This window comes from Mercenaria mercenaria, unplaced genomic scaffold, assembly GCF_021730395.1.
Source record: "Mercenaria mercenaria strain notata unplaced genomic scaffold, MADL_Memer_1 contig_2871, whole genome shotgun sequence".
In the NCBI taxonomy this organism is placed as follows: Eukaryota; Metazoa; Mollusca; class Bivalvia; order Venerida; family Veneridae; genus Mercenaria; species Mercenaria mercenaria.
In genome coordinates this window covers 18,709-37,425 of record NW_026460958.1, presented here as the reverse complement: position 1 = coordinate 37,425, position 18,717 = coordinate 18,709, and the positions used below count along the sequence as shown (strand labels likewise).

Genomic DNA, 18,717 nt, shown 5'->3' with positions numbered 1-18,717 from the left:
AATGTCATGGTAAAGTTTAATATCAGATACTTTCAAATCTTGTTAAATTGTCTTTGCATATTCACAAAAGAATTTGTGAGATATATCACTATAGATCCTTAGCGGTGATGGACGGGATTAGAATCTAACGATTAATTTTCTATTGCCCTAGCTTCTAAGACATACTGAGGAGTAAAACAGAGAACTACGTTGCTTTAGTAAAAGAAATAGTCTTATGAATATCTATACTTTTTTAAAGTTATGTACTTTTTAAAGTAACGATATTTCAGAGAAAATATCAATTTTAAATGCCATGCTAAATAAAGTATTCATTTTTAAGTTGATGATATCTTTTAGACCTTAATATTTTGTTTTCAATTACTTTCGGTTAATTGCAAAGGTTTATTATATATAGGATATTACATGATTATCTTTTCATATTGAATCTATTAAATGAGTTGAATAAAATAATACAATGTGAGGCTATGCCCAGCATTTTATCAATTTTATTCAACGAGTTTAATAAATTCAATGCTGTAAGTTACAAATGTAATATTCTTTTTATCACATGTTAGCCTTTCTGTCGAAACATCAAAAATTCTACTTTCCTTTGCTGTATAAACAAGTCAATTTGACCATCGTCTCCTATTCTATAAACGATGTTGATATAAAAGCTTTATTACATTTAATAGGTGTATTATCATTTTTAAGCAATGGATTTATTACACTCACGCGACGTCGATTATGTGATAACGCTATGAACACATTTATACCTGATAAGATATGAAATAGGAAGTAGGAACGAGGCATATCTTTGCGTTCTTGTTTCATTGGCATTTAATTTTTAAAATGGGATTGATTCAAGTTGTTGTTTTTTCTGATGATATGTGGGAAAGTAGGAACATTTTCCCCAGCGATAGTTGCTGAAGGTATTACATCGGTGTTTTCATTTGGTTTGGACATTTACGGAATCATTGAAAGTTTCAAGGATGACAATTCTCACAGAGACGACAGTAAGTACGAAGAATTGAAAAAAGATTTCACTGACAAAATCGCTGCATTAACAAGTTCTATCTCAGCAAAAATTGATATGCAGGATCATTTTGATAGGTTATTTGAAATAAGCAAATTCATAAATGCTTTACTGATTGATATAGAAAATATCATTCAATCAAAAACGAAGGAAGCTAGAGATGAAAATATAAAAAGATTTAAATACGGTTTCAAAGAACACGAAGCTGAAATACAGCAAATTGCCCGTTTACTGACAGCTTCGATACCCGTTAGTGGCCTGTCGAAGCCCAGTCTCAAAGACGCGCTCGTTGAAATGGTCGACTGTAATCTAACCAGTTTGAAAGAATTCATGGATTATTACATGGATCTCGTATCAACTGCGTTTGCAATAGATTTAACGAATGAGTGTTTCAACGTTGTCGATTTGTCAAACCAAACCAAGTCTTATTGGACAGATGAAGTGGAGATCCTGTTTGCAGAATTTGAATCGCAGAAAAACGGGTGTATCGCTCGCTTTCCTCAGCTTGTCAAAGACGACCTCGCAGGTGATGAGAATGCAACTGATCTTCAGAAAGAAAACGCGCTTAGATATTCAGACAAACTGAATAGCGTCGTATATGTCGGCAGTGACACTTGCGGAGAGATCAAATATTTGGAGAATCGCGGTAATATTTTCTCAAATACAACAGCTAGAAAATTTGTTTTGTTCGAAAAGAAATATGAAAATGATGAAACTGTCAATAACAACGCAACGGAAGTTGAGAATAACAGTACAAAATCTTTTCCAACTGAACCTGACATTTTGAGGCTAAAAAGCAAAATTGAGGAGGACAACTGTGATACGGGAACAATTAGTAAAGCGATATATGATATGTTTTATTGGCGAGGCTACACCCTGTCGTTCATGTTGGTAATGGACGATAAGCCACAGAATCAGCTAGCCATCGATCCAAGTAAGAATCTTCAGTTTTATCTTATCACACTTAAACAATATAAGTGTAATGTAATTGATAATTATATCTAACTTTTCATGTCAGTTTATTTAGAACGTTACTAGAAATAGAATAAAAACCAAATAACCACTGGTCGCTTAACACGGCATAAAGGAAAATGTTGCAGGCTCGGTTTCATTGGGCATGTTCATGGACGGTAGTGGGAATGCAATCTACCGTCCGCGACTTTAGGCACAGTATTGAACAGAAACTTTACACATGTTACAAGTACAAAATTATAATATAAAAAACCACTGCCTATTTTAGTTTCCAGAATGATAGACATATTCCTTTTTTCTTAAACTTGTTAACGGATGTCATTTGAAACATGTATTGTTTTTTTCTATTGGACAATGTCATTGTGTCAGTCATTCCATTTTAATTATTTGTATATTCCAGCGTCTACCTATTATCAATCTCTATAGATTTATAACTATGATTCAAAGGTTTTAATGATTACATGTAGTGTATTTTTATAGTTTATTTTTAACACTATTCTATCATATCATTCCGACCGTAGATCAAATAGAGTATCGCTCTCAGAGCTCGGTAGCACTCTTTCTCAGCGCTCAGTAACACACTCTCTCTCTCTCTCCCTCTCAGCGCTTATACATTTTGTCAATGTGACAAACGTCTGTGTTTTAAACGTCCATGATCTTATGAAAATGTGCATGGATATTAGAATATATGTTGCAAGTTAGTACTGTATAGATATTGTTACGAATAATGATTAGCGATTTATATATATTCAGCTCTTCATGTACATTAAAGAAAATAAAATCTTCCTAATCTGCCTGTGGACTTTCACAGACTCTAACAAGCACACTATCGCTTTATAAAAAAGTCCGCCCGTAATATTTGATAAGTGTCACAGACTTCTCAACAATTGCAATGACCCCGTTCTAGAATTTTGATATTGCATAAAATGCATTTACATATTGTTTTTGCAGGTTCTCTATTAACTCTTATAAAAGCATGTGGAAAAGTCATTCTGATAAGGGATGAAGAAGTGAAAACGACAAATGCTTCCAGTTTGGATTACAAGACGGTGAATATGAAAGCGGTCACAAGCGGTGTTAGTGTTGTCACTGTCAATACAACCTTCATAGTTTGTTTGATTAGTTACCTTGTAGTGTTGTTTTGGTAATATGTCCGTTAATTCTGGACTGAGCAATCAGGCGGGTGGTCGATTTAATACGCTGTTTCGCTGGTTTTTCTTTGAACGTTGTAATTCTTATTGAATAAAATAAACAAAGTCTTGATCCAGGCAACATTGCTAAAACAATCAACTCGGGTAAACTTTATTGATATCGTGCTATTGTAATCTAATACATTGGTTTACAACAATGTTCATGCAAATAATTAATTTAATTCTTTTGTAACATGTTTACTATAAACATAAAATTAGTCATGATATTCTAGTTTCACCTTTTACATGAAGTTAAAAGGTTAAATGTTTAATACATTTCAACTTACGTTGGTCTAATATAAAATTGTTTGCTCTCCTACGATATTTTAAAAGAAAAGGAGTTTGTTTAATTAACTTTTTGGCATTTAAATAACATTGTCTAGTCATAAATTTTAATATTATGTTATTAAATCAAAGGTACACTCGATTATATACAGAAATATTAAAGTATAAGATATCGAATTAAAAAAGTATCCAAACCAGAGAAAGCCAAATTAAATATTATAAAATAGAAAAGTAAAATTTAATGCAAAATTACTATTCATCAAAAATCACTGCAAGAACTATCATTTTTCTGTTGTTCCTTTTTTAAGTTCAATACAGTGCCACTTCAAAAATTGTTTATATTTGTAGGCAGAGTTATTATATTTTGAGATCAAATTCCATATTTATTAATGTTAAAAGTGTAGAATTTAAACTGGCAAATATAATCTTTGTTGTAATTAGAGTTATAGTATATTCTATTGATGATTTTGTTTCAGAATATGTATTCACAATACAAGTGCAAATAACAATGAAAGATCAAAAAAGAGAATTTCACATTATGAAAAAATGGCTTTTCGTGGATTTTAATTTTTGCAACATGCATCTTAAAACGTTTTATTTCCTGCCTATTTCACAAAGCTATTTTCAGTGCAATCTGCAGAAAAACGTTTAGTACGAAAAACTAATAATAAATTGCTTTAAAATGGTGTTTTAAAAGTATAAAATTAATATTTTTGACAATAGCGGGGAACTAGGAAGTGTACTGTTTTGTATCCAGTTACATCTGCTTGATGTAACAAAAAGACTTTTTCACCGATGGTAGTTGCAGATGGGAATATCCGGCTCGAGGGTATCTGTTTTTGGCGGTAACGAGGCTCAGCCGAGTTACCGCTTAAACAGTTACCCGAGAGCCGGATATTTCAATCCGGATGAACCTACCACCAGTGACTGAATCTTTTTCTTGCATGCCATATTCAACAACTAATAGTAAAAATAAATTCAAACAAATGATTTTCTCAAAGCACTTTTTTCTTATAGTAACGTATTAACAAAGAACGCGAACTTTACGTCCGTAAACAGGAAGTACGTCTTGACGAGACAAAGACGAAAACAACGTAATAGTTCCGGTTTTGTTTTATCAGTGAAACTTATTACGTTCTTTCCGTAAAATGATGAGAAATATGTTATACGGAACAAAAAGAAACTATCAAGGTATTTGATTTTTATCCCGTTTTACATAAAACATCATTATTACTACACAATCCTTCTGTACAGATGTAGCGCGATATACGTCATTATAGCACGAGAGTGTAAGATGGAGTTTTCCAGCACCGGTGAAGTCACTAGAAATCCCAGTCTGGTATGCAAGAAATATCTTTCTTACGCGTATTCTAAAGATGTTTAGCAAAACTACTGTGAATGCGGATATGGTACAATTTTGAATTCCCCAAGAGGAAAAAAAACCCACATTTTTCTATAGTTTTGAATAAAAAATGAAAACGACTAAACAGCATTAAAATTTATATCAGCACCGAATACAGATTGTTCACATTATGAGATATGACACGTATCAAAATGTCTTGATATCGATTTTTTCAGATCTTTTAAATAGAAAAGCCATAAAGACCTGTAATTTGATTTAGAATGTCGTTAAATCCAGTGACAAAAATCATATAGTCGTGTCGCTTTAGTTTTGATCTTTACCGTCAGAAACGTTAGTGTTAGCTGTAATTTAATATTCTTTTAAAGATGTTGGTGTCAAATTATAAAATATTTTTTCAAACGACGTCATTTTGTTCATTTTTTTGTGGATGACGTCAGATTGCGCGTGCAATCTCGCAGAAAGGACCATTCTTGATATTATTACAACAATGATGTTTATACCAAAATAACCGCTTTTTTCCCATACAAATTATATAGTGAATGTAAATACTTGTATATATATATTAAGAATACGCAAACATATATATTTCTTTCCTTTTATCGTTTTTCCATAAGACAGGCAATAGTTAGGTAGGCAAAGCTGAAGTATCCATAATTTGATTTTTTTTCATGAATATAATAGTACAGGATTGTTTGAACTTCACTTGTGATATCAATGAATTATTGACAGACTGTTGTAGCAACCGTTGTGTTTTGACGTAGGTAAACTAATGCTTTTTTTTGAAACCGCGACTGATAAAGATCTATTTTAGACATGAAATTGAAGTAAGATTTAAATATAAAACATTGTACAGTTTAAATGGAATACCAATAACTACGCAAAATGACCCTATATCATAATACGCAGAACATGAACCATCATTTTTATTATTAAACGACACTCACATATTTCTTCGAAAGTACTACTTTATTCTATATTTTGCCTAATAAAGAATAGATTCACGATAAATTTACGCAAATCAGATGCGGTTACAATGTTTTGAGATTTGTCCCCGTAACTTGAACATTGTACTGTTTTACATAATTTACAATAAAATGATATAAAAAGCAAAATTAAAATAGAAAATTGTTTATTTTCACAACGATACAACGCATTCTGTGTTATTTTCAACGTTTTGTGATATTGTTTTAGTTATACGTGCTAGAAGTAACTTTCTTTCACTTTGAATGTACCCTATATTTTTCTCAATTTCATGTCAGAACGATCTTAATATCATATCTTCTAAAAAAAAACTAGGCTTAAGGTACAGATATTCAATCGATATTGTAAAGCTTATCAAAATCTGTTTTAAGTGTCCAAACGTTCATGCATACATACGGTATATGTTTGTAAACAATAATCACTGTAAAATTTGAGGACTTAATGCTATCAAAATTTTACAGCAGATATACAGTTGAAAAGCGGACGAAATTGTGCATGAGGTACAAGTTCGATCTCCACTCGTCCAACTATAACGGCTAACATTCTTTTAAAGGCACAGGCGTTTCAGGTTAACAAGTGCCTTCCACTTTTTTTTGTGTACATCTGCATTTATTTTATGACAAATATTTCCCAATGAACAATAAACAACTTTTGTAATTTCATTTTTGTTATTATTCATGTCTCCATACAAAATGACTAAACATTTTTGTAACGGAACATATAATTCAAATAAACAAACAAAAATATATGTAGAAAAATTCACATATATTCGACATCTCTCTCGGTTATCAGGTTTTGCCGAGTTGAGATTAATAAAAAAAACTCAAAGCCAACCGGAGATCGAAAGGTCATGCCAATCTAAACCTTGTACTCATTGTGTTTATAGTCGCAATGGCCATAAACGCGCAGCATTGCACATATTTGGTTATGATCGCAATAACCATAAATGCCTGAGTCTATGATCGTTTTAATCATAGACGCACATGAAAATCAACGCATATAATCGCGTATCATTCTGTTTATGGTCGCAACCGCCATAAACGCGTAGCCTTACACATATTTGTTTATGATCGCAATAACCATAAACTCATATATCTATGATCGCTATAATCATAGACGCACATGAAAATAACTGTTATATATTTTTATGATCGCAATAACCATAAACGCGTTTGTCTATGATCGCTATAATCATAGACGCACATGAAAATAACTGTTATATATGTTTATGATCGCAATAACTATAAACGCATTTGTCTATGATCGCTATAATCATAGACGCACATGAAAATAGCTTTTATGTTGCTAGAGTCATAAACAGGCCTGAAATATCTAAAACTTAGATGATACACGGGTTTACCTCCTAGCATAGCTGATCGAACAAACCCTGGCCTCTTATTGCTACCATTGACCCCACTCCGGTTACTTCACCTTAGTGAACCAAGATCAGGGGAAGTTATCCATTCAAGCCATACAAGAATAAATACCGCCTAAAGGATCTCCCTTGGTTAGCGAAAGTAACCTTAAACTATGGGACAAATGACGATTCGACAAACAGTTGTCTAGAATTTTTCGCCATAGCAAACTGCCCTTACACTATTGTGTCGATATTTAAGGCAGTTTGTCCTCCAAAATTCTAGACTAGGTTCAACTATCATCCCAAATTAATCTCACGCCCGGCTTATCCTGAAACATGGCGATGGGCTCAAATAGACCTTTCCGGCGTAAATGGAAATGTGCACGACTGCGTAAATGTATACGAATTTCGATCAATTTCGAGGGGTTTTCTCAAAACACTTGACAGACCATATTTTGAAGAGAACAAATTTTCACGTGTATTTAGGCAAGTTTACACACAAAGTCAAAGTGAACGTACGTGATGAAAATTCTGGCATACAAACTAACCGTGCGATAAGTAAAGTCAGTTCTTCATTGAGAGGCCTAACTCAGCTGTGTCATAACTATTAGACTTGGCATAAATATTAATTAATGGTTGTCTAAAGAAAAGAGGCATGTCAGCTTTAATGTTAATGATTTATATCAAGTTTTATTTAATTTATGCCTCACGGGTCTTCGACACCCGGGGAATAAAAATACTGCTAGTGGTAGTTCTGTTCAGATTCAATAATATGAGGACGACCATAAGACAGAGGAGCTTTGCTCAGACTCGTTTCCCCTTTATTTATGTACAAAGAAAACATCTGTTTCCATAATTTAAAAATGAAATTTACAATTATTGCAAGAAGCAATTTTGTGCGTTTTTGGAAACCATATGTTTGCTTCTTCTGTTAACAGTATCATATACAAATAAGCATGTATAAATGGATGAAAGGTATACGTGAAACAACAGTAAGATAGACGGTTAATCACAAAGGTAAAATTTTGTCATGCCATTTTTTAAAATTTAGTTGTAATAGGCAACATAGTTACTGCACGAGAAAATATTTACAGTCGCACAATTCTTTACCATTGAGAATTATGGCGTTAATTTTGTATGAACAGTAAAGGAAATGCGACAACGTTGCTAAATGATAACGGGAACGCGACTGCTTTGACGACATCCGCATCAGGGATAACATTCCTTAGATGACGTCACAGTTGTTCCGTCTGGTGCAAAACTTATTTTAATGTTTGATGCAACTAAATGTGTGCAGTTTGTCCTGCGGACGGGACAAAAAGAGTTTGTTTAAGATCACTAAACATCTATTGGACGGACCTAGCGAGGTTTCTCTGCCCTCGGGTAAAACATCGCAGACCCTTGCACAGGAATTTAGCGATTTCTTTGTTGAAAAAGTTGAAGGCATTCGGAACAAAATAACATCACAAATTCAATCAAATTCAAACACAGACGATAAAGAAACGGAAACGCAATCGAACACTGATATTAGCCGCTTAACGAATTTCAGTCCAGCATCAGAAGAAGAATTCAAAAAGCTTATTAACAGTTCACCGAATAAATCATGTGAGCTCGACCCAATTCCAGTCGAACTTTCACCAATTCTAACAAAAATTGTGAACTTATCATTGGAAACTTCAACCGTACCAAAATCTTTCCAAAGCTCTCGTATACGACCTCTCTTGAAGAAACAAATCTTGATGAAAATATGTTCAAGAACTACAGACCAGTGTCAAATTTACCATATGTTTCAAAAATTGTAGAAAAAGTGGTCAACTCTCGATGCACGAAAAATAATTGGAAAAGGTTTCGTCAAGCTGGGTGTTTTTATTCTTAATGTTTGTTATAATTTTACAATATGTCATTTTATAACTTTTTCCCGAATCGTATGTGCGTGTGACCATGGCAGTCATATGTATTTTTTTCATTTTGTGTTTATATATGCACTACACAACAGGTTACGCCAACAGTATATCAAGTATTATTATAGACAGATACAAAAGGCTAACAAATTGCTAAGCAAATTTACAGAAGAACCTCTAAATTCACGTAGCCGTTTTTAATTACTTTAGGAATCATTGTTTAGATTATTTCAGTTTATTGAAAATATTATTATTATACCAGATTTATATAGCGCCCTTTTCATGATCAATTTCACGTTCAAAGGCGCTTTACATAGTTGAAATGCAGCCACACAGGGCGCATAATTCATCCTCTACTAGTACAGACACATAGCGATCTGACCAGAGGGACAGAGTGAGACAAAGCCCCCATGACAGAGAGATCAGAAATCAGATACAGGCTTGTCCGGCTAACTTAGCCTAGCTCGTTTCGAATAGACAGCCTGGTTCTTTAACGTGCCCAGTGTATAGCACTGATACACGCAAGGATTGCCTGGGTTCCTGACCAGTACACCTCTAGTGAAAAGACCTGTATGAACGTATTATCACAATATATGTCTTATTTATATTGTAAACTGTGTAATGAAACATGTTCTGTTCCAGGCAGCCGTACAAGTTTCTTGTACAGAAAGTATGGCCCAAGTATAGTATTAAGCAAAAAGTAGTTTCGTGATTTAACTTTGGAACTAATACGCTATAAAGTATTACTGCGTGTTTACTACATTTCTGGTGATGAGCGCGAAACTATTTTATCTTGTTCTTTATTTAGAACTCAACCCATGATTTATGATATTAAAGAATAATTATCTATGATAATAAATAATAATTATTACTACGATTTTACTAGGTTTATATCAATATTCTACATAAAAATAAGGCAGGTTGGCAAGTTGACAGGTAGACAAGTAGACAGGTCGACAGGTTGACAGGTTTACAGGCCGACAGGTTGACAGGTAAACAATTAGACAGGTTGACAGATTACAAGTTGACAGGTCGACATGTAGACAGGTTGACAGGTAGAAAAGTTGACAGGAAGACAAGTATACAGGTCGACAAGTTGACAGGTAGAAAAGCTGACAGGTCGTCAGGTTGACAGGTTGACAGTCGACAAGTAGACAGGTTGACAGGTCGACAAGTAGACAGGTTGACAGGTCGACAAGTAGACAGGTTGACAGGTCGACAGGTAGACAGGTCGAAAGGTTGACAGGTAGACAAGTAGACAGGTTGACAGATAGAAAGGTAGACATGTTGACAGGTCGACAAGTAGAACGGTTGACAGGCCCACAATCCGGAATGATGGAATTTTAATTGTAGATATTGAAAAATGAAAGTATCAAAACTTCTTATTATATTTATTAGAAGAATCACGACGTTGTGATGAATTTTATCATCTAAAGTGGTTTTCCTGTCTAGTTGTTATCGTGTGAATTGGTACCTTTTTATAAGTTGACCTGCAAACCATTCAATGTGTAATGTATAGTGTTTGGGAAAACCAGTCAGTATCACTTTAAATAACATTTACATATATAGTTCAAACCGTCTTCCTAACTACATGTAAGTATGTCAACCTGTCAGCCTGACAAACTGTCGACCTATCGTCCTGTCAGCGCTATTATATTTATAGATTAACATAATTTGGTCTGTCAACCTGTCGACCTGTCAACGCCATTATATTAATAGATTAATGTATTTGGTCTGTCAACCTGTCAACGCAATTATATTTATACATTAATGTAATCTGGTTTGTAAACCTGTCAACGCAACTATTTTTATACGTAAATGTAATTTGGTCTGTCAACCTGTCAACCTGTCAGTATGTCAACGCAATTATATTTATACATTAATGTAATTTGGTTTGTCAACCTGTCGACCTGTTAACCTGTCAACGAAATTATACATATACATTATATTATACATTATTACATTATGTTATTTGGTTTGTCAACTTGTCGACCTGTCAACCTTTCAACGCCATTATATTCATAGATTAATGTATATGGATTTTATTAATTACTCCTGAATTACTTTCTTACTTGAAACAATAACTAATTCCTATAAGATTTATTTGTTTTCTAAAGTATATAGCCTTATAACACAATTCAGTAACCAATTTACCCATTTATTACACCAGAATTATTTTTTGCTTATACTGTACTTGACCCGAAAGGATTAAATAGATACGTGCATGAACTTAGCCAGAGCAGCCAGAGTAGTCAGAACTAACCCTAACCCTAACCCCTAACCCCTAACCCTTCAAATTTAAGTTAACTTAAAACTTCCGGATTTAAAATAGTCGAGCATGCTATCAGTAGACAGCTCTTGTGTTTATAATTTATGACATAAGTCTTATTTACGGATATGTTTTAAGTTATATATAGTCTATACCATCAGGCAAATGTTATTGGATAAAACATTTTGAATATTTTACTTTATGTTTACATACATACTTTTACAAATATAATTGACGGATAGGATTAAAACGGAAGACACGTCTTTCAGAGTTATTCTCCTGATGTAAATGCTATTACGCTGTCACAATGAGATTGATTCAAGTTATCATTTTCCTGATGATATTTGGAAGTGCAGTAACAATTTTCCAAGCAATAGGAAATTTTATTACATCAGCATTTTCATTTGGTAAGGACATTTATGGATTTATTGACAGTCTCGTGGATGATAAAATAGACAAAGATGACAATAGGTACGAGAAATTGCTGAAGGCTATTTCTGACAAAATAGATTCATCTGAGAAGTCTGTCATAAATTCTGTCATAGAAGAATTAGATCTTCGTCTTCAATTCGATGACTTATTCGAACAGAACAAATTCATGAGTACTCTACTAATTGACATTCGAAACATCATTGAATCAAGGACGGACACAGTCAGAGAGGAAAACATACGGAGATTTAAAAACAACTTTAGAGAACACGAAGCTGAAATCCAAAATATTGCTCGTTTATTGTCAGACACTGCATCAGTTGGAGGCTTATACAAGCCTCTCTTAAATTTGTTCGTTGATAAGGTTGACTGTAATCTAACAAGTCTGCAAGAATTCATGGACTATTATATGAATGCTGTGTCGAACGCTATTGCCATAGATTTGATGAATGAACGTTTCACCGTCGTCGATTTGTCAAACCAAACTATGGCGAATTGGCAGAAGCAATTAGAGAAACTATTCGAAAAATTTAAATCCCAGAGGAAGAATTGCATCGCTCGTTTTCCTCAGCTTGTCAAAGACGACCTTGAAGGTGATGAGACTGCCACTGACCTTCAGAGAAAAAACGCACTTAGATATTCAGACAAACGAAATAGTGTCGTATATGTCGGCAGTGACACTGACTGTGAAATCAAGTATTTGCAGTCAGATGGTTTTATTTTCTTTAAAACATCAGCTAGAAAGATTGTATTCTTCGAAAAGAAAGATGAAAATACCGAAACTCTCGATCACAACGCAACACAAGTTGGAGATAGCTGTAAGAAAGCATTTCCGGCTGGAATCGTTACTTCAAGGCTGGTAAACAACATCGGGGGCAACTGTGATAAGGAAACGATTTTCAAAACGATAGATGATATGTACTTTTGGCGAGGCTACACGCTGCGGTTCATTTTGATAATGGACGATAAGCCACAGAATCAAATAGTCATTGCTCAAGGTAATATTATCTATATTACAGTTTAATTCTTCATCAATTAAACAAAAAAGAAGTTATCATGCACTCTAGTGATAATATTCCCTGACACGTGGAATGTCTCTTGATAAAAAAAAATGCGATCTAAATATTCCATGTGTAACATAAATAGAGTACACAACATTTGCAATGACCAATAATTTTGATACTTACACACTTTACATACTGTGTTTACAGGTTCTCGAACAACTCGTATAAAAGCATGTGGGAAGGTAATTGTAACTGGGGCTGAAGAATGGAAAACGGAAGATGCTTCGCATTCAGTTTACAAGACGCTCTTGATGAATAAGGTCACAAGTGGTGTTACTATAGTAACTGTGAATACAACCTTGTTATTTTGTTTGGTCATTAATTGTCTTGTAGTGTTGATTTGATAAGATGTCTTTTCATTTTGTACAGAGCAATTAGGAGACTTCTCAACTTTATACATTGTTGCTTTGCACTGAACGTTGTAGATCTATTTTGTTCTTGCACACAAAAAAAGAAAAGTATTTCTCCATCCATCATTGCTGGTGAAACTTGATAAAACAATGAGATCAATTAAACATTATTGAAGAACAGAAATTGGATATTTTTGTAATCCATCCAATACACAGGTTTACAAAGTTCATGCAAATAATACACTTAAATTCTTATTAAAGTGGGAGTATTGCAATTTATTTAAGACGTTTTCCTTGCTAGTTTTATCTTTTATAACATGTTTCCTATAGATATACAATCCACCACCTCTGTAAAGTTCTTTTTAGAATCTAATGCATTAAAAATCAATCCAAAATAAATTTCAAAACCAGATTTCTGAATTGTATTATTACTTTTGTTTCACGTTACGTAAAAATACACCAATTCCTACAAAATACACCCAATTTATTTTGTGTATTAGCTGTCCGATTCTAGCGGTATAGCAACAAGTATAGTTTTTTCTGTCTTTATGTGACAGTTAATTGTTTTAGCAGGTTTTGCCAGCAATGTTGATCGGAACCTTGTTATTGTGTACATCAAAAATTACCACGTTCTGTAAACAAGCGGCACGAGGGATCGTACGTCGGATAAACACAAAACAATCACCTATTTTAAGTTTATAAGCAGATTTTTAAATGAGGATAGTTAAGAGTTCCATTAATATTTCACATAGACACTTATCTCAAATGAAATTCTATTACAGTGGTATTTTTCTTTCCAATACAATTATTGCCAGTGATTGAACATTCCACGTCAAGTATTTATCAAAACGCCGAATGTAGATTCCACTGTATCAGTAAATGACAGAAAATGCCAGAAAAAAAAATGCTCGTTTCTGGAATAGTCTACAGAATTTCCGCTGTCCTGGTATCAAAGTGCATATATTCATTTACCATTGAAGTCTGAAAAAGAATTCAAATTGGCAAACATTTAATTTACCACAACTTTGTTTATAGCATACTTATATTGATGATATGCACAATAAACAGAAAATTCTAAGTCTATATTTAAGACTTAAAGTAATGATGAACATTTGAAAAAATGGAATGAAATTAATTTTCATTTATCAAACGTATCCCGGTTTGAGTAATTTTCATATAACTGTACAGTTTGGAAACGATTATCTTTCATCACAGCTAACCTATCACTCATTGTAAATATGGCAAAACATTGATGGTACACGTATGATCCATTTGAGTATTTTAGAAATTTGGTACACGTAATGATCCGTTTGAGTTCTTTAGAAATTAATAATTTTCATTATTTGAATTGTATCTACCTACGATAACTTTATATTTATGTTCATTTTATCGGTTTTTCTGTTCTGTCTTTCTTTGTATCTGAATTGCAAATACAATAATTGCAAATTCTTTATATATCCTAACTTGTAAAGAAAACTGATTATTATGCATGTTCTGATTGTATGGTATTTGCTTAGTTGTGACTTTTGACTTTAATGCTATTATTATGTATTTCACCCAATATCGTACACTGTTTGCAGAAGTTTCTGTGGTACGGAAAACTAATAATAAATCGCCTTAAAATAACGTTTCAAAAGTACCCAAATATTTTGACAATAGCGGATAACTAGGAAGTTTTGTACTGTTTAGTATCCAGCTACACCAGCGTGATGTAACATAAATATAACAAATATCTTTTTTACTCGTATTCTAAAGATGTTTAGCAAAACTACTGTGAATGCGGATGTGGTACAATTTTGTATTCCCCAAAAAGAAAACAAATTTAATACATTTTCCTATGGTTCAGCATTGAAATTCATTTCAGCAGCGAATATAGACATTTGTTTGTACAGACTAGATAGCTATCGTCTGAGAAAGAAAAATAACAGATGGGGAAAAATAGGATCTATTTATTAGGGATTTCTTTCGAAGCACATTTTTGACCAAATTACTGCAATATAACCTTTAACCAGACGATTTTCATGAGCATCTGTTCACTGAATGCTATATGCTATACTACTCTATTGGCGATCCGAATAAATATATTTTTCTGTTCACCTTTTTTCGTTCATTTCCTCTTCTATGTTAACCTCATTTAATTTACCTATTAATTTAATATATATATATGATAATCACTCTTAAGTACTTTAAAAACTTATGTTCTAATATTTCGTTCATAAGTTAAAGCTCTACTATTCCTGTGTTTTTTGTTTTCCATAAAATGTGTTATTTCAGACAAGATAATAAGCACTGCCATAGCGTATTTATTATAGTACTTAATTATAGGAGAAGACCTCTATAAGCTTTAGCTTTCGGATCTAATCCTTTTTCATACATTTATTTTTTGTACTGCGTAATGTAAATTTGTATATGTTGTACCATTGTTTGAAATAAAATTATGTTTAAACTTATATAACCTTTTAACTTCATAGGACTCCCTACTACCTGTCATGTCACTTGTTCTTAGTTAAATTGTGGCATTTCACTGTATTCTTATATCTAATGCATCAAATGTCTGAGTAAAGATAGGACCTAAAAATATTAAAGATAGAAATTTATTTCTATGTCAGATGATATACAGATGTGAAATTTATATATCAGTAACTTAAGTTTTTTTTTTATATTGAATTTAAAGCTGTGACAACAAAGAATGACAACTCTAGCCTCAGGCAGAGATATCAATTAGATTACTCCCCATGCTATTACACAATTGAGTGGAAAGTGAAAAGGGTTTTAGACATAATATCGTAATTATTTTAACAACAAAAACAATTCGAATATATTCATATGTGTTTGATTTACTCTTGAAGAACTGCTTCAAATGTTTTATCAGCTTTTCAAGAAGCCGATAATAAAATAAAATATCACTTACTATTTTGTAATGAAGATAATACAGTGTTGCTTGTATCAAAATGTCACATTTATGAACAGGTGTTATAATACCTGACAGGTAGGAATTATTTTGATCTTTTTTTCCTATGCCTACATTATGTCTGTGTAATAGAATTGTGTTTAGTTGTTAGGTATATATTCAACCTGCGAATGTATGTGCTATGATTAATTTATCAGTTTATGCCATTATTACTGTATAGTGTTTAGTCTTATATATTTTTATAGTTGTTCTTTATCTCATCAGTGTAACGCATATTTTACATAATATACAAATCATGTTGCATAATTCCATTCATTATGTTAATCGATCATACTAAACTACTAAAACCGAGTTCACCTTAATGTGAGAAAGGTGGCATATCCCAAACTATACATCAAAATGTTTGTTAGAGTCTTTAGTTTCAGAACAAGTTTTACGCCAGACTGACCAGATGGCAAGATAGCTTGAATTCAAGATGGCACCATCCACACTGACAACATAGATTATTTCAATTTTATGGAAACGGTCCAGGTTTAAGATTGAAAAATAGATTAAAATATGAGATAATGTACTTTTTAGATAAAAATAAATATATGTTTTGTATAATATTTGATGACAAAATATGCAAACTGATAAGAAAAGTCATTCTTTTATTTACATTAATTCTATAATGTTCATTACTTTTATTTGGTCGAATATATTTTACGAATGTTTTGCTAGATTACGTTTTGAGCTCCAACAACTATTACATGTACATACGATTAGTACTTGACATGAAAAGTCATGTCTATTATCATAACAATCAAAGGCTAAGTACACAACGAACGAACGAACGAACAAATTTATTTTCACATAGACTATATAGTTTTAGTGACAAGCATAATATACATATTAATAACATTTGACAAATAAAAGTACAAACATAAAAAGGGCATGAGTCTCTCTGGTGGACCTAATTCATTAATCAGTACATATATGGTAACTTTTGTTACATAACATTTCTTATCATTACTGGGGTATCATTTAGCCCGCGACGATCCCAGCTTCCCTCGTGTGGTTACGTAATGGGTGTGTTAACATATTATCGTCGCATACAATGCCCGAAAGCTAGCCGACTCGAAAAAAATGATACCGCAGCACTTTAATCTACAATAATTGTCTTATTCTATTTATTACATGTAGTAATCATCATTATCTGTTTTAACTTTTACATGCCGTAGGTTAATTGAGCAACTGACTGTGTCACTGACATTTAAAGAACTATTTGCAGAGATGCCAAGCCGCCAGGAAAGGGTCACATTCAGACCATCTTCATGGCAGCACACCCTGTGTTGCGCAGTGCGCAATGCATGAGTGTCCCCTGAAATCCTTGAATTATAGTATTAAATCTTTAATAAGTGAACAAATAGTAAAACAGCACCCAATAAAAAAATAGTAACGTCGTAGTAATACCTTATCAAAAAGATCATTTGTTATTTGTATGATATTCAACCATTTCCTAGTAAATACTTCTTTATTCTTATAAATGGTATTCACCTGTTTTCAAAAAACACAACTTTTAGATGTATTGTGACTTTTGAAAATCTGGGGTGTGATAGTGGAATTAATCATATTATATCATTGCGCACTTGGTGTATTTGAAATTTTAATATGACATCACAAACATGTTGATCGAACTGTATGCTTAATTTCAGAAAAGTACGTGTAGCAAATGTTAACTTATTGGCAAAATAGCAAATGGTGGGTAAGCAGTTTAGTTCAGTATATGTATTGTTGATGAAAAAATGACTTTCTCCATGTTCGTTGACAAACTACGCTACATGTATATGATGATATCGATTAGGAAATACCCGCACTTTATTTAACTTTATTTCGCAAACTGTTACATTATCTGACACTGTTGTTGTTGTTGTTGTAACCCATTTAATAAAATAATCAGAAATTTACAGTGTAGATTTTTTTTTTCAAATTTAGCCATACCACATTGTTCGTGCATGGGTTCCATTTGACATATTTATTATTATCATTGGTTTGTAGATAATAAGCAAACATAACGTTTAAAATGAACAAGATGTTAAAAATGTGGTTCAAGTGAAGTTTAAACCCACGACCTGTAAACATGTGAATGTGAAATTACAAAACAAATGTTATAACAGTAATAAATTATTAGCAAGTTAAGGCTGTTATTATTACCGTACTGGCCATGTGATAACAATTAATGGATGACCCTTAGTAATAAGTATCATCATATTGTTACCAGTTCCATATTATCAAAATTAAGTGCTTGAAAAGGGAAGTATTCAGAAAAGATGAGGCTGTGCGAAGCATTGTGCATACATGTGAAATCAGTAGAACTCAGTGCTTCTTCTTTCAAGCAATTACCAAGCAAAGAAAAGTTATCATTTTGCTCTGTCAAATTACAGGGGCCTCGGCGGCCCTATGATTAAGGTCGCTGACTTGCAAAACCTTGTCCCTCTCCTCTGTGGGATCGGAACCTCGTTTGATGTGTAGAATTATTTCATATGAGGAAGCCATCCAGATGGACTGCGGAATGTCGGTGATTCTACCCAGGTGCCCACCCATACCAGTAAATAATACTAGAAGTGGCAAAGTGTGTGTTCTTCCGAAATGTA

At 33.0% G+C, this 18,717-nt stretch overlaps 2 protein-coding genes across 2 annotated transcripts; both read left to right on the top strand.

The window, feature by feature from the left end:
- The first annotated feature begins 588 nt into the window (after positions 1–588).
- LOC128552521 (uncharacterized) lies at positions 589–6,465 on the top strand. Its single transcript, XM_053533566.1, has 2 exons — positions 589–1,946; positions 2,936–6,465. The coding sequence occupies exons 1-2, from the start codon at positions 860–862 to the stop codon at positions 3,130–3,132; spliced, it is 1,284 nt and encodes a 427-aa protein (XP_053389541.1). The 5' UTR covers positions 589–859; the 3' UTR covers positions 3,133–6,465.
- A 5,029-nt stretch (positions 6,466–11,494) lies between these two features.
- Positions 11,495–18,030, top strand: LOC128552520 (uncharacterized). Its single transcript, XM_053533565.1, has 2 exons — positions 11,495–12,757; positions 12,971–18,030. Exons 1-2 carry the CDS (start codon positions 11,638–11,640, stop codon positions 13,165–13,167), a joined length of 1,317 nt encoding a protein of 438 aa, XP_053389540.1. The 5' UTR covers positions 11,495–11,637; the 3' UTR covers positions 13,168–18,030.
- Positions 18,031–18,717: the final 687 nt, after the last annotated feature.